General features: G+C 55.1%; 7 protein-coding genes across 7 annotated transcripts; 2 read left to right on the top strand and 5 right to left on the bottom strand.

Moving 5' to 3' along the window:
• Positions 1 to 331: 331 nt before the first annotated feature.
• CCMA1212_002103 (Beta-mannosidase B) lies at positions 332 to 3143 on the bottom strand (the record flags this gene model as incomplete). Its single annotated transcript, XM_073699504.1, has 3 exons — positions 332 to 1482; positions 1551 to 2953; positions 3016 to 3143. The coding sequence occupies 3 exons, from the start codon at positions 3141 to 3143 to the stop codon at positions 332 to 334; spliced, it is 2682 nt and encodes an 893-aa protein (XP_073562598.1).
• Positions 3144 to 4393: 1250 nt separating this feature from the next.
• CCMA1212_002102 (uncharacterized protein) lies at positions 4394 to 6032 on the bottom strand (the record flags this gene model as incomplete). Its single annotated transcript, XM_073699503.1, has 5 exons — positions 4394 to 5133; positions 5227 to 5518; positions 5607 to 5654; positions 5710 to 5853; positions 5943 to 6032. The coding sequence occupies 5 exons, from the start codon at positions 6030 to 6032 to the stop codon at positions 4394 to 4396; spliced, it is 1314 nt and encodes a 437-aa protein (XP_073562599.1).
• Positions 6033 to 6074: 42 nt separating this feature from the next.
• Positions 6075 to 6662, bottom strand: CCMA1212_002101 (uncharacterized protein; the record flags this gene model as incomplete). The annotated part of the gene is made up of 1 exon (XM_073699502.1): positions 6075 to 6662. One exon carries the CDS (start codon positions 6660 to 6662, stop codon positions 6075 to 6077), a length of 588 nt encoding a protein of 195 aa, XP_073562600.1.
• Positions 6663 to 9546: 2884 nt separating this feature from the next.
• On the top strand, positions 9547 to 9930 carry CCMA1212_002100 (uncharacterized protein; the record flags this gene model as incomplete). Its single annotated transcript, XM_073699501.1, has 2 exons — positions 9547 to 9671; positions 9744 to 9930. Coding segments are annotated over 2 exons (312 nt in total), but the record flags the coding sequence as incomplete, so codon positions are not given.
• Positions 9931 to 10150: 220 nt separating this feature from the next.
• On the bottom strand, positions 10151 to 11896 carry CCMA1212_002099 (tRNA-dihydrouridine; the record flags this gene model as incomplete). Its single annotated transcript, XM_073699500.1, has 2 exons — positions 10151 to 11671; positions 11762 to 11896. 2 exons carry the CDS (start codon positions 11894 to 11896, stop codon positions 10151 to 10153), a joined length of 1656 nt encoding a protein of 551 aa, XP_073562500.1.
• A 793-nt stretch (positions 11897 to 12689) lies between these two features.
• On the top strand, positions 12690 to 12860 carry CCMA1212_002098 (uncharacterized protein; the record flags this gene model as incomplete). Its single annotated transcript, XM_073699499.1, has 1 exon — positions 12690 to 12860. One exon carries the CDS (start codon positions 12690 to 12692, stop codon positions 12858 to 12860), a length of 171 nt encoding a protein of 56 aa, XP_073562501.1.
• Positions 12861 to 13137: 277 nt separating this feature from the next.
• On the bottom strand, positions 13138 to 15715 carry CCMA1212_002097 (Protein BNI4; the record flags this gene model as incomplete). The annotated part of the gene is made up of 4 exons (XM_073699498.1): positions 13138 to 13185; positions 13249 to 13610; positions 13678 to 14632; positions 14720 to 15715. The coding sequence occupies 4 exons, from the start codon at positions 15713 to 15715 to the stop codon at positions 13138 to 13140; spliced, it is 2361 nt and encodes a 786-aa protein (XP_073562727.1).

Below are 15715 nucleotides of genomic sequence, written 5' to 3'. Positions count from 1 at the left end.
CCTTTTTTTTTTCTTTTTTTTTTGATCTGGAAGATGCAGATTGAGACGGATAAGCGGAATCGAATGCGGTGGGATGGGATGGACGTGTAATAGATTGGTTGACGGGGTGGGAACAGGAGGATTTACTTGGGTTATGCGTCACATAGTTGCACCCTTTTTACCCCCTTTTTGATATCATTAGCGATTCAATAAACTAATCATGGGCCATGAGGTCTGCTTCCGTCGCTCCGCCATTTTTTTTTTTTTTTTTTTTTCAGAAGGTCCTATACTGGTCGAATGCCGCACAACATACATCAAAGCCTGGTACTGCTACCCCTATCATGGCAATCTATCAATGGGCCAAAGAAGAAGAAGACGCTTCAATCTTCAACGACGCACCATCCGCCCCAACAAAAGTCCACAACAACTCACCCGCCCTCAAAGCGCCCCCAACCGTGACAACATGCTTCTCCCCCGGCACAACATCGAACCCGTTGTCGCTCAGCCTCAACCCCTCCACCTCCTCAAAGACGAACCCCTTGACGGGCTTCTCCGCGGAAACGACGACTTTATCGCCCGCAGACGAGACCTCGAACGCGATGCCCCTGTCAGACAAGTCGAGGTACTTGATGGGTTCGGGCCACGCCGTGTCCGTAGCGAGGACGGTGCGAGTCGCGGCGTCGGCGATGGTAGCGTGGACGACGTAGGGATCGTAGTCTGCGAGGGGGAAGGGCTTGGTGACGTCTTCCGGGTGGGGGATGGATGGCGGGAGGGGCTTGCACAGGAGGATGTCCGTCGTGGAGTTTGCGGCGGCGGTGATGCGTGAGTTGATCGGCTCGACGACGTCCCTGCCTGTGCGGACGGAGACGAAGCGCACGACGAGGTGCAGCTCGACGGGCTTGGTGTCGCTGCTGACGACCCAGACGTCAAAGGTGCCCTTGCGGGCGGCGAGCGTGTGGTCGACCTGGCCGGTGACGAGGCCCGAGTTCTGGTCCACCCAGTCCCCCGTCTGCGTCCAGTCGTGCAGCGTCCGGTGGACGCCCACGTCGACGCGCCGCAGGGCCCGCGCGATGGCGTAGTACGCCGGCTTCTTGACGAGACGGTAGTCCACCACGGCCCACGACACGGTCGGCCAGCAGTCGTTGAGCTGCCAGACCAGCGCGCCGCCGCACCGCCTGGCCCCCGGCACTCCCCACTGCCGCCTCCAGGCCTTGTAGGCGGCGCGCATCGTCTCCGACTGCACGACCTGCGTCAGGTGCGTGTACCCGCCGAGGTCGTGCCGCGGGCGGAAGTTGTCGACGACGTAGCTCATCATGCGGCGCTCGTGGCCGATGGCCTTGTTGTGCGCGTCGAGCACCATCGAGCCGGGGTGCAGCTGGGCTGGGTCGGTGGCCATGCGGCGCGTGGTGCTGAGATGGGGGTATGATTCCATGCCGAACTCGCTGACGAAGCGGCCGCCCATGTTGACGGCCTCTTGGTACTTGTTCATGGTTCCGTGCCAGACTGTGTGAGAAGAGTTTCAGTGGATGTTTGCGTGGGAGAAACTCGATGAGATAAGGGGGATAGCTTACTGTTCCACTGATGAATGTCGCCAACGGTTGGGTCGGCCGTGGGCTTTCCGTCGCCCCAAGGACTGCTCGGGTGATAGATCTTGCCCGCATCTTCCTCCTCAACCAGCTTTGGCAGGAAATGCTCGTAAATGTACCGCGCCGGGAACGACGACTTGAGCCACGACTCCGGGTCCTTGTTCTCAAGGTCATAGTCCAGCTTATACCTCTCCTGGACCTGGTAGTCCTCATTGTTACCGGCCCAGATGATCACAGAGGGATGCGTCCGCAGACGTCGGATTTGCTGCCGTGCTTCCTCCTCCAATGTCTTCAGATAGGATGGGTAAGCGGGATAAGACGCGCAAGCAAACTGAAAGTCGTGGAACACCAAGATGCCCAACTCGTCGCATGCTTCAATGAGGGCATCTTCTTCGTAGACGCCTCCTCCCCAGACGCGCAGCATGACCTGGTTGCCCTCCGCGATGAGCTTGGCCCATGCGTGATACCGCTCCGGGGGCACGCCAGCGAGATAGCTGTCGGCTGGGATCCAGCACGAACCACCGCCAAACACGTCGACGTTGTTGATGCGGAAGTAGAACGACTTGCCGTGGGCGTCCGGCTCCTGGACGAGCTCGGTGCGACGGAATCCAACCAGCTTGGACAGGCTGTCGATTCCGCCGGCGTCAGACGCCTTGCGGTGCAGTTTGGCGTTGAGTAGGTAACGGGACTGGCTTCCATATCCTCTAGGATACCAAAGCTTGGGTTCCTCGAGCTTGAAGGGAACCCTGATCAGACCATCTTTGGCCGAGGCGACATCGACTGTCTGCTGAAAGACAGCCTTACCGTCCAACGACAGGGTCAAAGAAACTTGGTCGTCTTGACTCGGCCTGCCCGCTACACGGGCAAAGATGGATCCGGATACAGTTGTCAAATCCTCGCCGACGTCGCTCTGAGCCCAGACATCGTCAATCCTCGCAACATACGTCTCAAGCGTGACGGGCTTCCAGGGCCCCGCCGTCATGAGGATGGGCCCCCAATCCCAGCCCCAGTTGTACTGGGCTTTCCGCACCGGGACGCGGCTCCTCTCCGTCTGTCTGACGAGGAAGTTGTGCTCAGGGTGCTCCTTGATGAGCTCTTCGCCTCTGACGATGGCGGAGCGGAAGACGATGCGGAGCGTGTTCTCCGAGCCGGCCCTGATGCGGTCTGTGACGTTGACGCGGTAGGACACGAACATGTTTTCCGCTTCAAGGATTTTGTCTTCGTTGAGGTAGACCGTGGCAAAGGTGTCGAGACCGCTGAAGACCAGGTCTCTGGTGGCATCTTCGGCGTGAGCGGCTTCGGGGGTGAATTTCACTTGATACTCCCAGTCCTTGTGGCCGATCCACTGGACAGCGCGCTCATTCAGGTCCACGAAGGGATCTGGGATTCTGGAAGGTTGTTAGTCTTGCGCTGCCGTCTTGCAGAGGAGCTTCATCGCACATGGCCATACTTCTTGTTGGCCAGCAGATCAATGTGAACCTGCGTTGGCACCTTTTCCACCGGCAGCCATCCTGCGGAAGGGCCTTGGTGCTGCCGAAAGGTCCAGCCCTTGTTCAACTGAGTGCTCTGGTGAGCCATGTTGCGAAGAGTAGCAAGTCGATGGTGTACTGCTCCTGTAGTCTGGCACAAGGTGCTCCAAGTCAGAGCAAGTCGATACCAAGCACAGCTCAGCTCTTGTCAGTCCTCTGCTTCTCCTTCTCTTCTCCTTGCCGTCCGGACCAGGCAATAGAACGAGAAAATCCTCCGAGGCACCGGATCCGGGACCGCGGGCTCTTTTATCATACAGGGCCCAGCACATCCAGCTCCAGCAAGACAAGCTCTCTCCTCAGCCAAGTCTCCAACTTTCATCCTCTTCCTTGTCTCTCCCCCCACGATAAATCATCAAAAGAGAGAACCCCTCCCCCACTCTGCGGGGAACCCCGGACGAAAGAAAATAGCTTCCTTTCCATTCATGGTCTCCGAAAAGCGGCTTGTCGAAAGGTGAGCAAAAGGGCGTCGGAAGCATTGCACGGAAGCTCTTGTTTTGGGGGAAGCAGGGAAAAAAAAAGTCGGGGCTGGGATTAGGTGCTCCGTCTTGTTGCTTTGGTAGGTCGGGTTTGCTTTAACTAGGGGTACTTGTTCTGCTGCTTCTGGCGAGGTGGGTTATCTGGTACCTCGCGATGGCTCCCATTTGAGAAATACCCGGGCTTGAGCTTCTGGCTCGGAGTCGTGGCTGAGAAGATGGGCTTGACCGACAACAGGAAATAAGCAATTGGTCAGGAAGCTTGCCGGAACTGATGATGTGTTCGGAAGCTCCCTTTCGACTCGACAGACGGTTTTCGCCGTGCATATTCATGTACCTTTTCAGGCACATTGAGACATCTCGAGGTGCTTTGGCTTCAACCAAGCTGAAAACCCCCCCTTGGGAGGACTCATCTATCAGCGGTCGCCATTGTGGACGGAGTCCCGAGATGATATTGGGGGCTTTGGTGTGGCCCTGATAAACCCCCACGGTACGGCTAGTGCTGAGAATCAACGTTCCATGGAGCTCAAGGGTACGATTAGAAGGATTGCATAGTCTCGAATCTCAGGGTTCGGCATGAGCCATCAATTTGGTTGATTAGAGGCGAATCATTCTGGAGAAAGACCCAACGGACCATTAACTATGTAGTGCTCTCAGTTTCCCATTATTGCCGTTGAAGCAGTGCTGCCGGCCTCCCAACGAACCTGATGTATTCCGTTCATGATAACGCCGGGCAGTCAGCCAGCCCAATCATCCATTCTGCCGTCCGTTGCATTCAGTTTCCCGCCAAAATAAAAAGAAAGATTATCCAGGCCATCGCGGTTCCTCAGTCAATGACTTGAGTGTCAACATTATGCATCTCCTTGGGGAACCAACACTTATCCTTATGGCAAGGCTCCCTCGGACACCGGTGCCCGGCCACGCAGTCTCTCTGGCTGCAGCTCAGTCCGTTCAGACATGGAGACTGACGAGCGATACCTCGCAAGGCTTCCAGCTGCTGCGCAGTCAACTTTTCCCCATGTTCGTGATGGCATTTTCCGTACTTTTCGAGGAAATAGCACTTGCCCAACAGGTGAAAGTTGTTGCAGAGCTTGCGATCTTTCAGATTAGAAAAGTCGGCCTGCGAGTATGAAAGGCGCGAGTCCACTCGCTGTCCAAGCCTGTTCCGCAATATGACTCCAGTCGCAGGCGGCTTCGGCTCTGGACAGTACAACTGAGCTGGGGTGCTTTGAGCTGGGCTGGGCACTTTTGCAGCAGCCGCAAAGTTCAAGGGGGACGTTGACGGCATTGGGGTCCCCGGCGGTGTGATGTGGAAAGACGTCCTGCGATTCGCATCGTTGGGAAGCTTTTGGCCCCTGAAGATGTTGTCGAATGTCACGTTCTGAAACTTGTCTTTGATGGCCGCCAGCTCAAATGCAAAAGGAGGGCCTGCCAAGAGCGTGATCTGCCCCCGAATTGTTTGATCTTCGAGGAAGGAGTCGAAGACGCGCGCGTATCCGTTGTCTCCTGGTCCGCCGAAATATATCTGCTTGCAATGGCTGTCCTCGAGACCAAACTTGAGGGCGGCTTTGTCGTGTCAGTCTCCCAGATTGAAAATCAAAAGCGACATTAAGGCGAGAAGGGGAAGAGACAAGACTCCATGTCACGGTGGTAGCTCACCTTTGATCTTCTCATCCGCACACTCTTTCCCACACCCAGCGTCGATGAAATCGCACGTGGGATGGACTGTGTTATATCCTCGAATAAAGTCTTCAAACGGTCCAGAGTCTGGCAGAAGCTCTCTATATTTCTTGGACAGCCCTTTCAAATTCGCATACACACGAATCATCACCTGCGCATTGGCGGGTAGGGCTGGAAATCTCGTCTTGATATCCTCGGCTATCGCTTTCCTCAGGAGGCTAGCTACCCTCTTGCCTCCAGGCATGCCCTCTCTCACGAATTCATCATGAAACTGTTGAGTTTGTACAAGGTTAGAACAGCTCTGCCCAGTAGCAAGCGTTTGAGGGAAGAGTAGGTGAACCTGTTTATAAGGCACTCACCGGCATGTTGTCGCCATCGATTATCACCATACTAAAACCATGTTCATCCTGTCACCATGGTTAGCTCTCTGTCGCCTTCAGGTAATGTTGGCTCGACCCTAACTGTTTTGCGTCGTAAATCTTCAAGCTGCTTCTCGGCGTGGTCAAGCTTGGTGCGTTTAAGCTCAAGCATGTCCTTTCTGTCTCGAAGGTCCATATGCGCCTCGGCGAGCTGTGCCGTCAAATCACTGATATGTCCGAACAGGTCCTAGGAAAGATCTTAAGTCTTTGCGCCGGAGACAATGACCCTGGGGAGCAGCAGATTTTGTTGAGTGGGTGGTGGGAAGGGGGTCTTACAGAAATCAGTGCATGTTTACGCTCGTCCTCTGCCACGACTACACTCCATTGCTCCTCCAGCCTCTTCAGTTGCTCTTGGTTGTCCGTCATCATCTCCAATACTGGGCCGTCGAAGAATGCCGAACATAATACTCACACTCGCGGAGAAGGCGCGCGTGTTCTGTGAAGAGGAATAAACCAAGTATAGATCGTCAGTTTATATGCATGGTGGAACGACTGTGCAATATTCTTCTCATCTCGGCGCGCGTCGCCCGTGACTCTGATTTGGCCACCAGGTGGCGCTCGCAACAGCATTGCGCTGGTCGAATAGCAGCACGACAGGTCGCAACGCAGGAACTGATAGAGCACCAGACGTCCAATCGAAGGGTCGGAAGCCACAGGCCCGAGGACACGACACGACAACATGACTTCCTTGTGAGGTGAAGCGCAGCCACCGCTTAAGCAAGCCGCTCCGTCCCATGCAGCGAACTTTGGCTGCATAGGTAGCTCTCGAATTGTGATGAAAACCAAGGATTGAGAACTCGCTTCCCCCCTCGCTGCGAGGATCGCATATGCACCTTGCATATTACATGTCTCGGAACGCCCCCTTGTTCTGCGATGTTTGCTGCCTTTGGGCAACTTGGACGATCGACAGCCTGACACGGGGCATGCACGCGCATGCAACTCGTAACCAGTGCATGACGCTGGAGCATCGCTTCCCCGACGGCTTATTAAATGCATGAGAATCTGCGATGCAGGCCGCCTTGGCGCTCACTAACAGGCCGCTCCAAGGCAACCATGAGCCAAACGATGCCGCGGAGCAACAAAGAGTCCCCGCCCTTCCATTCATCTTGATGGGATCAAGCTCGTCGTAGGAACCAATGTTGATCAGTCTTGCCGGAACTGGATCCCATTGGCTCATGCACGCCCAGATATCCATGAGTCTTGTTTCCCCTTTTTAAGAGCGGCCGGCATCGAGCCTTCCGAGTTGTTGTCGCAAATCACTAGATAGTACGCCGTCGGCGCTGTTCTGAGCAACATGTCGGCTTCGTCAAGACCAACCTGGCAGCCATGATTTGTTTGAGCTTGTCTCTTTACTCCCCTTCAGATGTATTGCTCTTGGCTTTCTCAAGAGACTTCGCCCCAAAGAATATTTGGCTTCAGTCTCCTGCGGGCTTCAGCGCTGGTCAAGTCGCGACAATCGAATTCGTTCTGAAAAGAAGAGCCATTGAATATGATCAATGGCGCCCAGGTGAAGTCCTGTACCGCCGACAGACTTCCTAGTGAGCGGAAAGCTGCAACGGCCAGATTGACATTGCGCCAGTCAAGTAGTTCAAATGTCGACTATCAGCAACAGCTCGACGTCTCATGGAGAAAACCTATAGCAAGTTGATCTCCTAGGATGTCGACAATAACGGTCTCACTTGAGAACCAGCCGCGACGCTTCTGCCCCCAGTAAAACGACAGTGGCGGCCCGAGACTCGAGGTCCCCGTCCCACGATGCCCAACGCTGCGAGGGTTGGAACAAGCGAAAGATGCGGTGGCGATCATGGTGGGGAAGTCGAGTTTGAGAACACCGTCAGACGCTCAAGCAACGGGACGGGACGGGCGGAAAGCTCCTGTCCTTGAGAGTAAGATTGCTGTTCAGTCTGTTATGCAAATGGGTTAAGGCCAAATTTGGGGAGACAGGACTGACCGCAACTCGACCGGGGCTTCCCCAGATTCTGACTGCTCCAGATGACGGCGAAGCGAGCCAAATGACTCGTGTCATGGCAATTTCCGTTTGTTGCTGAAACTCCCCTGTTGTCGATCGTCTGCATCTCTTAAGACGCATTTGCCTTTGAAGCTTGATCGGTACTCATTGGTATTCAACCACTGCCGACTCTGCTTATTCACGAATTCGATAAAACTACCCTCGACGAACTCATCGAACGAGAAGAATAAATGAAGTTGAATGGTCATGAAGGAAAATAGAGGGATGATGAAAATTGGCAAGTGGGAAGCTATGGGAGGTGAGAGCAGGAAGGAACGGAATCGACTACCGATAATCCGATCCCCATTCGCGATGTCGTCACTCTGTCTTTCTGCCTCTCCCTCCCTCCGCCTCTTTGCTGCTTGTTTTCCTATCACACAAGGCAAATGGTGGGGATGCGGCACTTCAATCAAGCCGCAGCCAAGCCAGTTCATTGTGCTGCATCATGTGAAGCCCCATCAAGTGGATGGCCTCTTCAGAAAAGGAAAGCTCGCTTGGCACTTTTGGGACCAGAGTCATTTGCCTCTGCCCGTCACAAGTTCATACGTGAACCAGAGTGAGTGGTCCTTCTTCGAAATGCTACATGCGGTTGGAACTCATGGCATTGTATCTATACTAGGTGGCTGACCTTGGCTTATGCAGTCTCCATCAACTGCGATGGCTTCCTACATTGCTGTGTAGGCGTACTCTTCCTCATACTACAGGTGCTCTGCCTCTGCTTGGTGGAGCCCGGCGATGTGTGCAACTCATTTGTTGTGTCCCAATCGAAGGAGTCGGTTTCAGAGCCTTTGGGTGCATCCCAAGCATCTTCTATCCGTTCCTCAGTCCGCTTTTCGAGAGAAATACACTCTCCCCTCTGCCATGATACGTTCTCCTCTATTCATCGTCAGTGCCCAAGGCACTATATCATACAACATGGTTTTGAAGGAAAGGCGACCAGCCATTTTGGCTCTTTGTTTCCTCACATATCGGGCCGTTGTTGTCTCAGTCCAACGTCGGCAGCATGATCCTTCACCAACGAGAACCGGGCAGCATGAAGCGGCCGACCTGCACTGCCCGATGCTCGAGAACAATACCCCATCAACAAAGACACATTACGGGGTGCATGCAACCGCACGTGCGTATGTGCAAGAGGTCCTCGGTGTGTTGGGATTATCGACGCAACCTTGTAATATGATATGTAGGAAACCAACTTGCCTGGTCCGCTTGATATTTCTCTTGAGTTATTATTAGTTTCGAATGGGATCCTGCACCTTGCTAATCTCTTTCTCAGCTCAAACATAGATAACGCAGCAGACAACGAATCGAATACGAAGCTTGATGGACACAAACTAGCAGGCCCAAATCAAGCCGGCTGCAGTATGCTTGCTCCCAACTACCTACCATACCGACTGCACAGTCACTCACGACGGCTGCATACACAGACGGGTGGGCGAATCAAAAGAGTGAATTTGGTCCTAGAGGGGGGCCATCGAGTCAATTAATTGCCGAGTGCATATTCACCACCTGCATGCAAACGGACATGGCTCATTTCACTGGCTGCCGCTCCCTGCGGTGACAGTTGGCAGACTGTTATTGGAACAATCCTCCATTTACGCGTCACGTAAATTAATACACGCCTGGCGCTTCCCAGCTCTGATCCTGATCCCCCTGCGGAACCAGCAGGAGAAAGCGAAAACAATGTGACAGAACAGACCGAGAGAACAACAGAAGTGAGGCAGACACTGCAGGATCTCGTTTCGGGACTCATCATGACGCCTGTACAGTGTGTAAGTTATGACTTGCATATTCCGTACACCCAATTTCCTCGAAAGCCATCCTTATGCAATAACCACGTACTGTACTAATGGTATCATATAATCATAATTCCAGCTTCAGCGATTCCTGACCGAGAATCCCGTCCAAGCTGCGATTCTTTTCGGTGGAATAACGGTGGCTACTGTTTCAGGGCCCTTGTTAGGCGCACTTGGCTTCGGTGCTGGTGGCGTAGGAGCTGGGTATGTCGGGTTGACCCCTTGATAACCGGTGGCAACGCACAACTTGATCAACGGCTGACTAGGTTCGCAAGGCACTCCGGCTGCATTCGTTCAATCGCTCTTGCACCCTATCGGAGAAGACAGCCTGTTTGCCATTTTCCAGAGCGCGGGAACTGGAAGCCCTCTACTGGCTACTATCAGAGCTGCCGGGGCGGCGGCGGCTTCAGGACCGGTGTACACCCTTGCGCAGTGCATCGCCGGTAATCATACGGCAAGATGAGCATCGAAGCCAAGCTTCGTGAGGGGACGGGTAGAAGGAAGGGGCAAACTGGTATCAGCTCTGTGTCTATGCCGTGAGCCTGGGGACATTGCATTGGCTCGGCGGCGTCTATTCTACCTGCTTGGTAGTACTCGTATGCAACGTAAGTTTGCTACCCAACTCCTGATGGGTCTTTACGCTGGTCTTTTCAACCCCCCTTGCTTTCTCGCAATGGTGTCCCTCATCCGGAGACGAGCTCGTCTCTGGATGCAATCTCCTGCTTCGTCTGCTGCTGTGTTTCCGTCTCTTTCTTGTCTTCCGCCACAGCGACCCCATTCTCACTCTTCGCCTTGCCATCAACCTTCTCTTTGCCCTTGCTCTTTTCCTTCTTGAGCGAAATGGCCCCCTTGGCCAAGGCCTCGCTCGGCAGCGGCCGAATAATGGGCTGGGCCACCCACCAGGGTCTCTTGCACCGCTTGAGCGTCCCCACGGAGCTCTCTTCTTCAGGCACGCCCTCGATGGTGCGCTCGGCAATCGTCCTCTCCATCTCCTCGTCGAAGCTCCGGCCGCCGGTGCGCTCGTACTCGAGCAGCCCCTCGGCGACGCGCCTCTCCACGGCATCGAGGACGCGCTCATAGCCGGCCATGCCGTCTCTGCGCGCGCGGGCGAGCATGTCCCTGATGTCGGTGTGCCGGGTGACGAAGTGGCGGAGGACGTGGAACAGGTGTGGCTGCATTGCGGAGAGGTTGGGGGACTGCTGCTGCTCTGCGGTGAGCTTCTTCTTGGCGGTAGTGTTGGTAGTGGTGTCGGCTTCGCTGGCGGTGGTGTCCGTCTTTCGCTTCTTCTTTGCGGGCTCGTCTGCGTCGTCGGGGGTCTCGCTTTGCGTTAACCATGCGGTGTCGTCGCCGGGGATGAACAACGGTCTCCGTTGCGGGGGCTCTTCGTCAAAGACGTATTTGTGTAGGATGTCCAGATAGCGTCTGGTGATGGCGTCGACTCTCCAGCCACCGTTTCCGTCCTTGCCTCTCCAGTATTCCCTGCTGTTCTCTTCTTTCGGCGGCGGGTTGCCGAAGAGGCCCGGGTCGCTGAGGTTTCCCTCGGCCGACATGATGCCGTCTGCTCCCGTCGCGTCCAAGCACCTCTGTAGATCGCCTGGTTGTAGGATATTGCCGTTCGCGAAGAGCACGGTCTCGGGAGGCAGGTTATCTCTGAGGAAGCGGATCATGTCCCAGTCCGCCACGCCAGTAAGATGTCCCTTTTGCTCCCGCCTCCGCCCGTGGACCGTCAATATCGAAGCTCCGGCCTTGAGCACGTTCTGAGCGTATTCCAGAGTCTTCTCCTTCGTCTCCAGCACACGTATCTTGGCCGTGACCGGAATGGGGAGCTCCCTGTGCAATATGTTGACCAACTTGAAGATGAGATCCTGATCCTCCTGCAGAAACGCTCCGTAGTGGCCCTTGCGCGCAATCCCCTGCGGACACCCAAGATTCAAGTCGACAGCATCGCAATACGGAACGACGTGCTTCGCCGCAGCGAGCAGCGCCTCGGGATCGTTCGCGCAGAATTGCACGAACAGAGGCCGGTCGATCTTGGGATTCCCATCCAGCCACGGCTCATCGGAGCCCGGCCGCACGGCCTGGAAGTGCGCCCTCCTGTATTTCTCGTCCTGCGAGAAGAGTCGCGCGTGTAGCATGGGGGTGTAGGCTAGGAGCTTGGACTGCTCCTCGGGCAGCAAGAAGGATCGCGTGAGCATTCTCCAGGCCTAGAGAGATGTGCGACACACGAAAGCGTTAGTCGAAACATGGAAAAAGCGAGATTTCATGGGGGGTTGTTGTTCGGGTGCAAGACAAACAAACTCGGATTGGTCCACCATGGGAGCCACGATGTACTTGGGACTCCCGATGCTCTCGTAGAACGCCCGTCCATGGAGCTTCTTCCTCTCGGGAGGCGAGGCCGCGGCTGCGCTGGCCGCCTCTGGCGCAGTCATTGTCGCGACGCCGCGAAAGGTGTTGGGAACAGCGGAGAATCGGGGCTGGAGCAGCAGCAATCGATGTGTCACCGTCTTGGGTATCAAAGTCCGCCACATCTAAAGGAGACCCTTTTTTCAGACAAGCATTGTCCTGCGCGATTTGGTAGGTAGGGAAGAGAGGTGACAGGGAATTGCTTCAAGCGATGGGTGAAAAGACGTCGTGTTTGAAGCTTGAAGATATTGGGAGGGAAAAGGTTTGGGAAATCGATAGCGAGATAGGCTTGACGTTTTACTATGCTTGGCGGGGCTGCCCATTTGCTTCTTTCTTCTTTCAGCTTTTCCTCTTTCCGCATTGGTGGCTGATTAATACGATGACAGCACTGCCAAGATTCGCGGAATAGCATCAACCAGATGAGCACCATGACAAGCATCTATCTACATGACAATACAATTCTGATGATTGGAACTAGAAGGAGATCTATTCATACTTTGTATGCTGTGTAGAGTCCTCCAGATCGACACTAACATTGTATTGCAAATGCGGGCTAGGCTAAATCTGCTCGACTCTGGGTAGAGTGATGGTGGTACGAGGCCTTTGGACAACCAAGGCAAGGCAAATCAAGGCGAAACAAGGATTGAATAGAAGTACTGAGAGATTTTATTTGCTGAAAAAGGAGAAACCCAGATACATCACGCTCATAGACTGAATCCGGCTATAGAGACATGCTTGAAATGAACCAGAGAGAAAGAAAAACACAAGTTGCCGGCCTATTTATCACCCTCCAATCGGCCGAGCGTGCCATATCTCAACATGTTCGCCTCAGCGGCCAACTCTGAAATGTTCCTCCTGCGCCAACGTGGCATTGTGTCGGCATTTTTTTCCGGCGTGCCACTGCTCTTCGACGTTGGGTTTTCGTGGTTGAGCTGCAAGCTGCAACGACAGGTTTCCCATGTTTCAATGACAGCAAACAGAATCATCTGACACCGGCTCATCCCGCTTCCCCTTGGTGGCCCATTTCCTTGCCCACGACTCCAACTGAATATTAAGGAGATGTACGAGTCTTTGGGGCTAAATACCATGACAAGTGTAGTGAGGTAGTGTGACAAAACGCCCATGACACCTTACTATGCTGTCCCTAAACGCCGCAAAATGGTAAATGTGAAGAAATACATGGCAAGGTCTTTATAAACCACAGTAGCAGAGGTGGAGAGAAAAAAAATAATCAGCTGACAAGATTCTCGTCCATCGGATAATATCATCAGAAGAAGTGCGTATAAATCTTGGAATTTTCATGGACTTCCATTTCCTATCATCGCAGACTTCGTTAGCAACTGAGTCCACACGGAGTTGGCGGTTGTGTTTGACGAACCATTTTGAAGCTGTTCAGCTCTTCCTTGATCTGCTGAGCAAGCATCGGGGTGAGGCGATTGCAGGTGGCAATTTCACCTCGGCGATCGTACTCCTGGCTGGGCCAGGTGTCGTAGAAGATGATGCGCGGCGAGAATGTGGCATTCCTCTTGGGGCCAGTTTGGGGAGTTCCCGGTCGGCTCTTCCCAAGCCGCAGGGCCGACATGAAATAGTCTTCATTGCCAATAGCAATCGAGTTGGATCTTTTACCGTCGTCATTCGGCGTACTAGGCGCGCTTGAGTTGGGCGAGTCGGCGACATTTGGTATGTTTGGCAAGACGAGGTCGGGTGACTCCGATGGGCGAATGGAAGGGCTTGAAGAGCCTGGACCTATTGTCAGTTAATTATCCGCGCAAGTGGGACAGATACAGGACACGGAAACTGTACGTACGCTTCAAGATGCCCTTGCGAACGGCCGCAAGTACCTCGGCGCGCTCTTTCTCACCGCCCACGATGCTCTTACGCGGCCCGTTGTCCGCTCCCGAGCTGCCCGCACGCTCCGCTCCACCTTCGGGGATCTGCGTAGCGTCAAGGGAGTTGCGCTCGAGACGAGGGAATCCCGTGCCGCCCTTGCCGCCCTGAGGATCGGCAGTTACGTTGACACGTCGAGTCTCTGCTTCCACGGTGATCATGGACACAGCGGCCTGGCCAGCCTCCGTAACAGGAGCATCGCCGGCCGGCGTGCCCACAGCGGACTTTGGCCGGAAGAGGCCAACCAGGGAACGGGTACTCTTCTTCATGCCACGGCCCATCTTCCTGATCATAATAGAAGCAGACGAGGCGGTGGATGAGATGGAGAGGTTATCCGTCGACCCACCAAAGAAACGACCACCATAGATATTGTTACCGATACCGGCAGCTTCCTGCGCTTCAGCGATTCGCGCTTGCTCAGCATCATAAGCCTCCTCGGCCGTTGGGTCTTTGCGGAGCTTGGACGCCTCTACCCTCTCCATGCCCTCGCCGTCTGGCCCGGCAGCCTTTCGAAATTCGGCTGCGCTCCCGAAGGAGAAGGCTCGACGTAGCCTAGAGGTCTTGGTCTTTCCCTTGACATCCTTCTCGTTGATGGCAGCGAGCTGCTTTGCCGCCGGTGATGCCACGGCCTTGCCCTGTGATGATGTGGCTGCGGTTGTGGCGGCGGCAGCGGGAGTGGCGTCTCCAGCTGGTTCATTAGCCATCGTGGCGGGTTTGGACAACGGAGAGGGACTGAGTGTCCGCTTGACTCCATCGGCAGATGAGCCTCTTGGCGGAATGTTCGCTACCTTGAGCTGGTCGCTCTTGGTCGGTGTTTCGTCAGCGGCCGGTGAAGAGGGGTTGCTGGTGGAGACCGTCGCATTACGGTTGGAAGACTGCACATCAATCCCTGGTTAGCATGCACAACCTATCAGGGGCCCCTAGCCCATTAGGTGACGAATGGCAATGAAATGCCGACTTACCGAGGCAGACGGTGACGGAACGCTTCGACCAGACGATGCGCTGTCAGAGCTTCCTTTGCGGGCATGTAGCGGCATCCTTTGAGCAGCCTGAGGCGACTTTTCACTCTTGGCGATGGCAGTTTGCTCCAAGCGAGGGGAGTTCTCGGGCTTCAAAAGAGGCCGGAATGAGTCCGTGGACTGAATGGTATGCACGCTTCGGCGGCGCATCTTCTTGGCTTCATCCGGGGATGGCCTGCGGTTCAGGTGCGAGTCATCCATGGATGCTCCGGGGCTCCGGGTGGGAGACGCCGTAAGATTCGGAACGGACCTAGAGTCACTGGGCGCGTGGTACATCTGGGGTTGGCTGCCGGGACTGAGCGGTGGGTTTGTGCTCTGGGATCGCGAATGCTGAGAGCCTGAATTGCTGGGCCTCCTGTATCGATCGGGGGTGTACTTGGGCGTTCCACTGGAAGGTAGCGTCGGATGAGAGCCGGTAGAGACAAGCTGCGGGCGCGAGGTGGAAGAAGAAGTGGCATTTCGGGAGGGAGATTTCGCGGAGTCATCGCGTGTGCCGCTGCTGCCGTGGCTGCTCCCGTGGCTGCTGTGACCGCTGCTATGCCCACTGCTGTGACTGCTGCTGTGACTGCTGCTATGGCTCGAATAGGCGGGAACCAAGGCCATGTTCGTCACGGACGGGTTGGGGCGGTGAGAACGTTGAACCAGGCTGGGGTCGAAAGTCTGCGTGGGAATGCTGGAGGGGGATGAATTCGTCCGATAGGACCCGTACTGCTGCCATTGCAAGCTCTGATTCAGATTCGGCGTGGGTGCAAAAGCATATGACTGAACAGGGACAGTGCTTCCGCGATAGCCGCCTCCTCCTCTCGGTGCCGAAGTGGTGTATTGATGATGCCCGTTTGATGGAACGGCAGGCATCATGCCGCCTGAGGGTGTTGAGCGACCCTGGAGCATCGTCACCGTACCAGTCTGCTGCTGATACGTTTGGATCAAAGCAGCCAT

This window comes from Trichoderma ghanense (genome assembly GCF_004382785.1).
Source record: "Trichoderma ghanense strain CCMA-1212 chromosome Unknown scaffold_1, whole genome shotgun sequence".
Taxonomy (NCBI): domain Eukaryota; kingdom Fungi; phylum Ascomycota; class Sordariomycetes; order Hypocreales; family Hypocreaceae; genus Trichoderma; species Trichoderma ghanense.
Note: the sequence above shows the minus strand (reverse complement) of the source record. Positions and strands in the feature narration are given on the sequence as shown.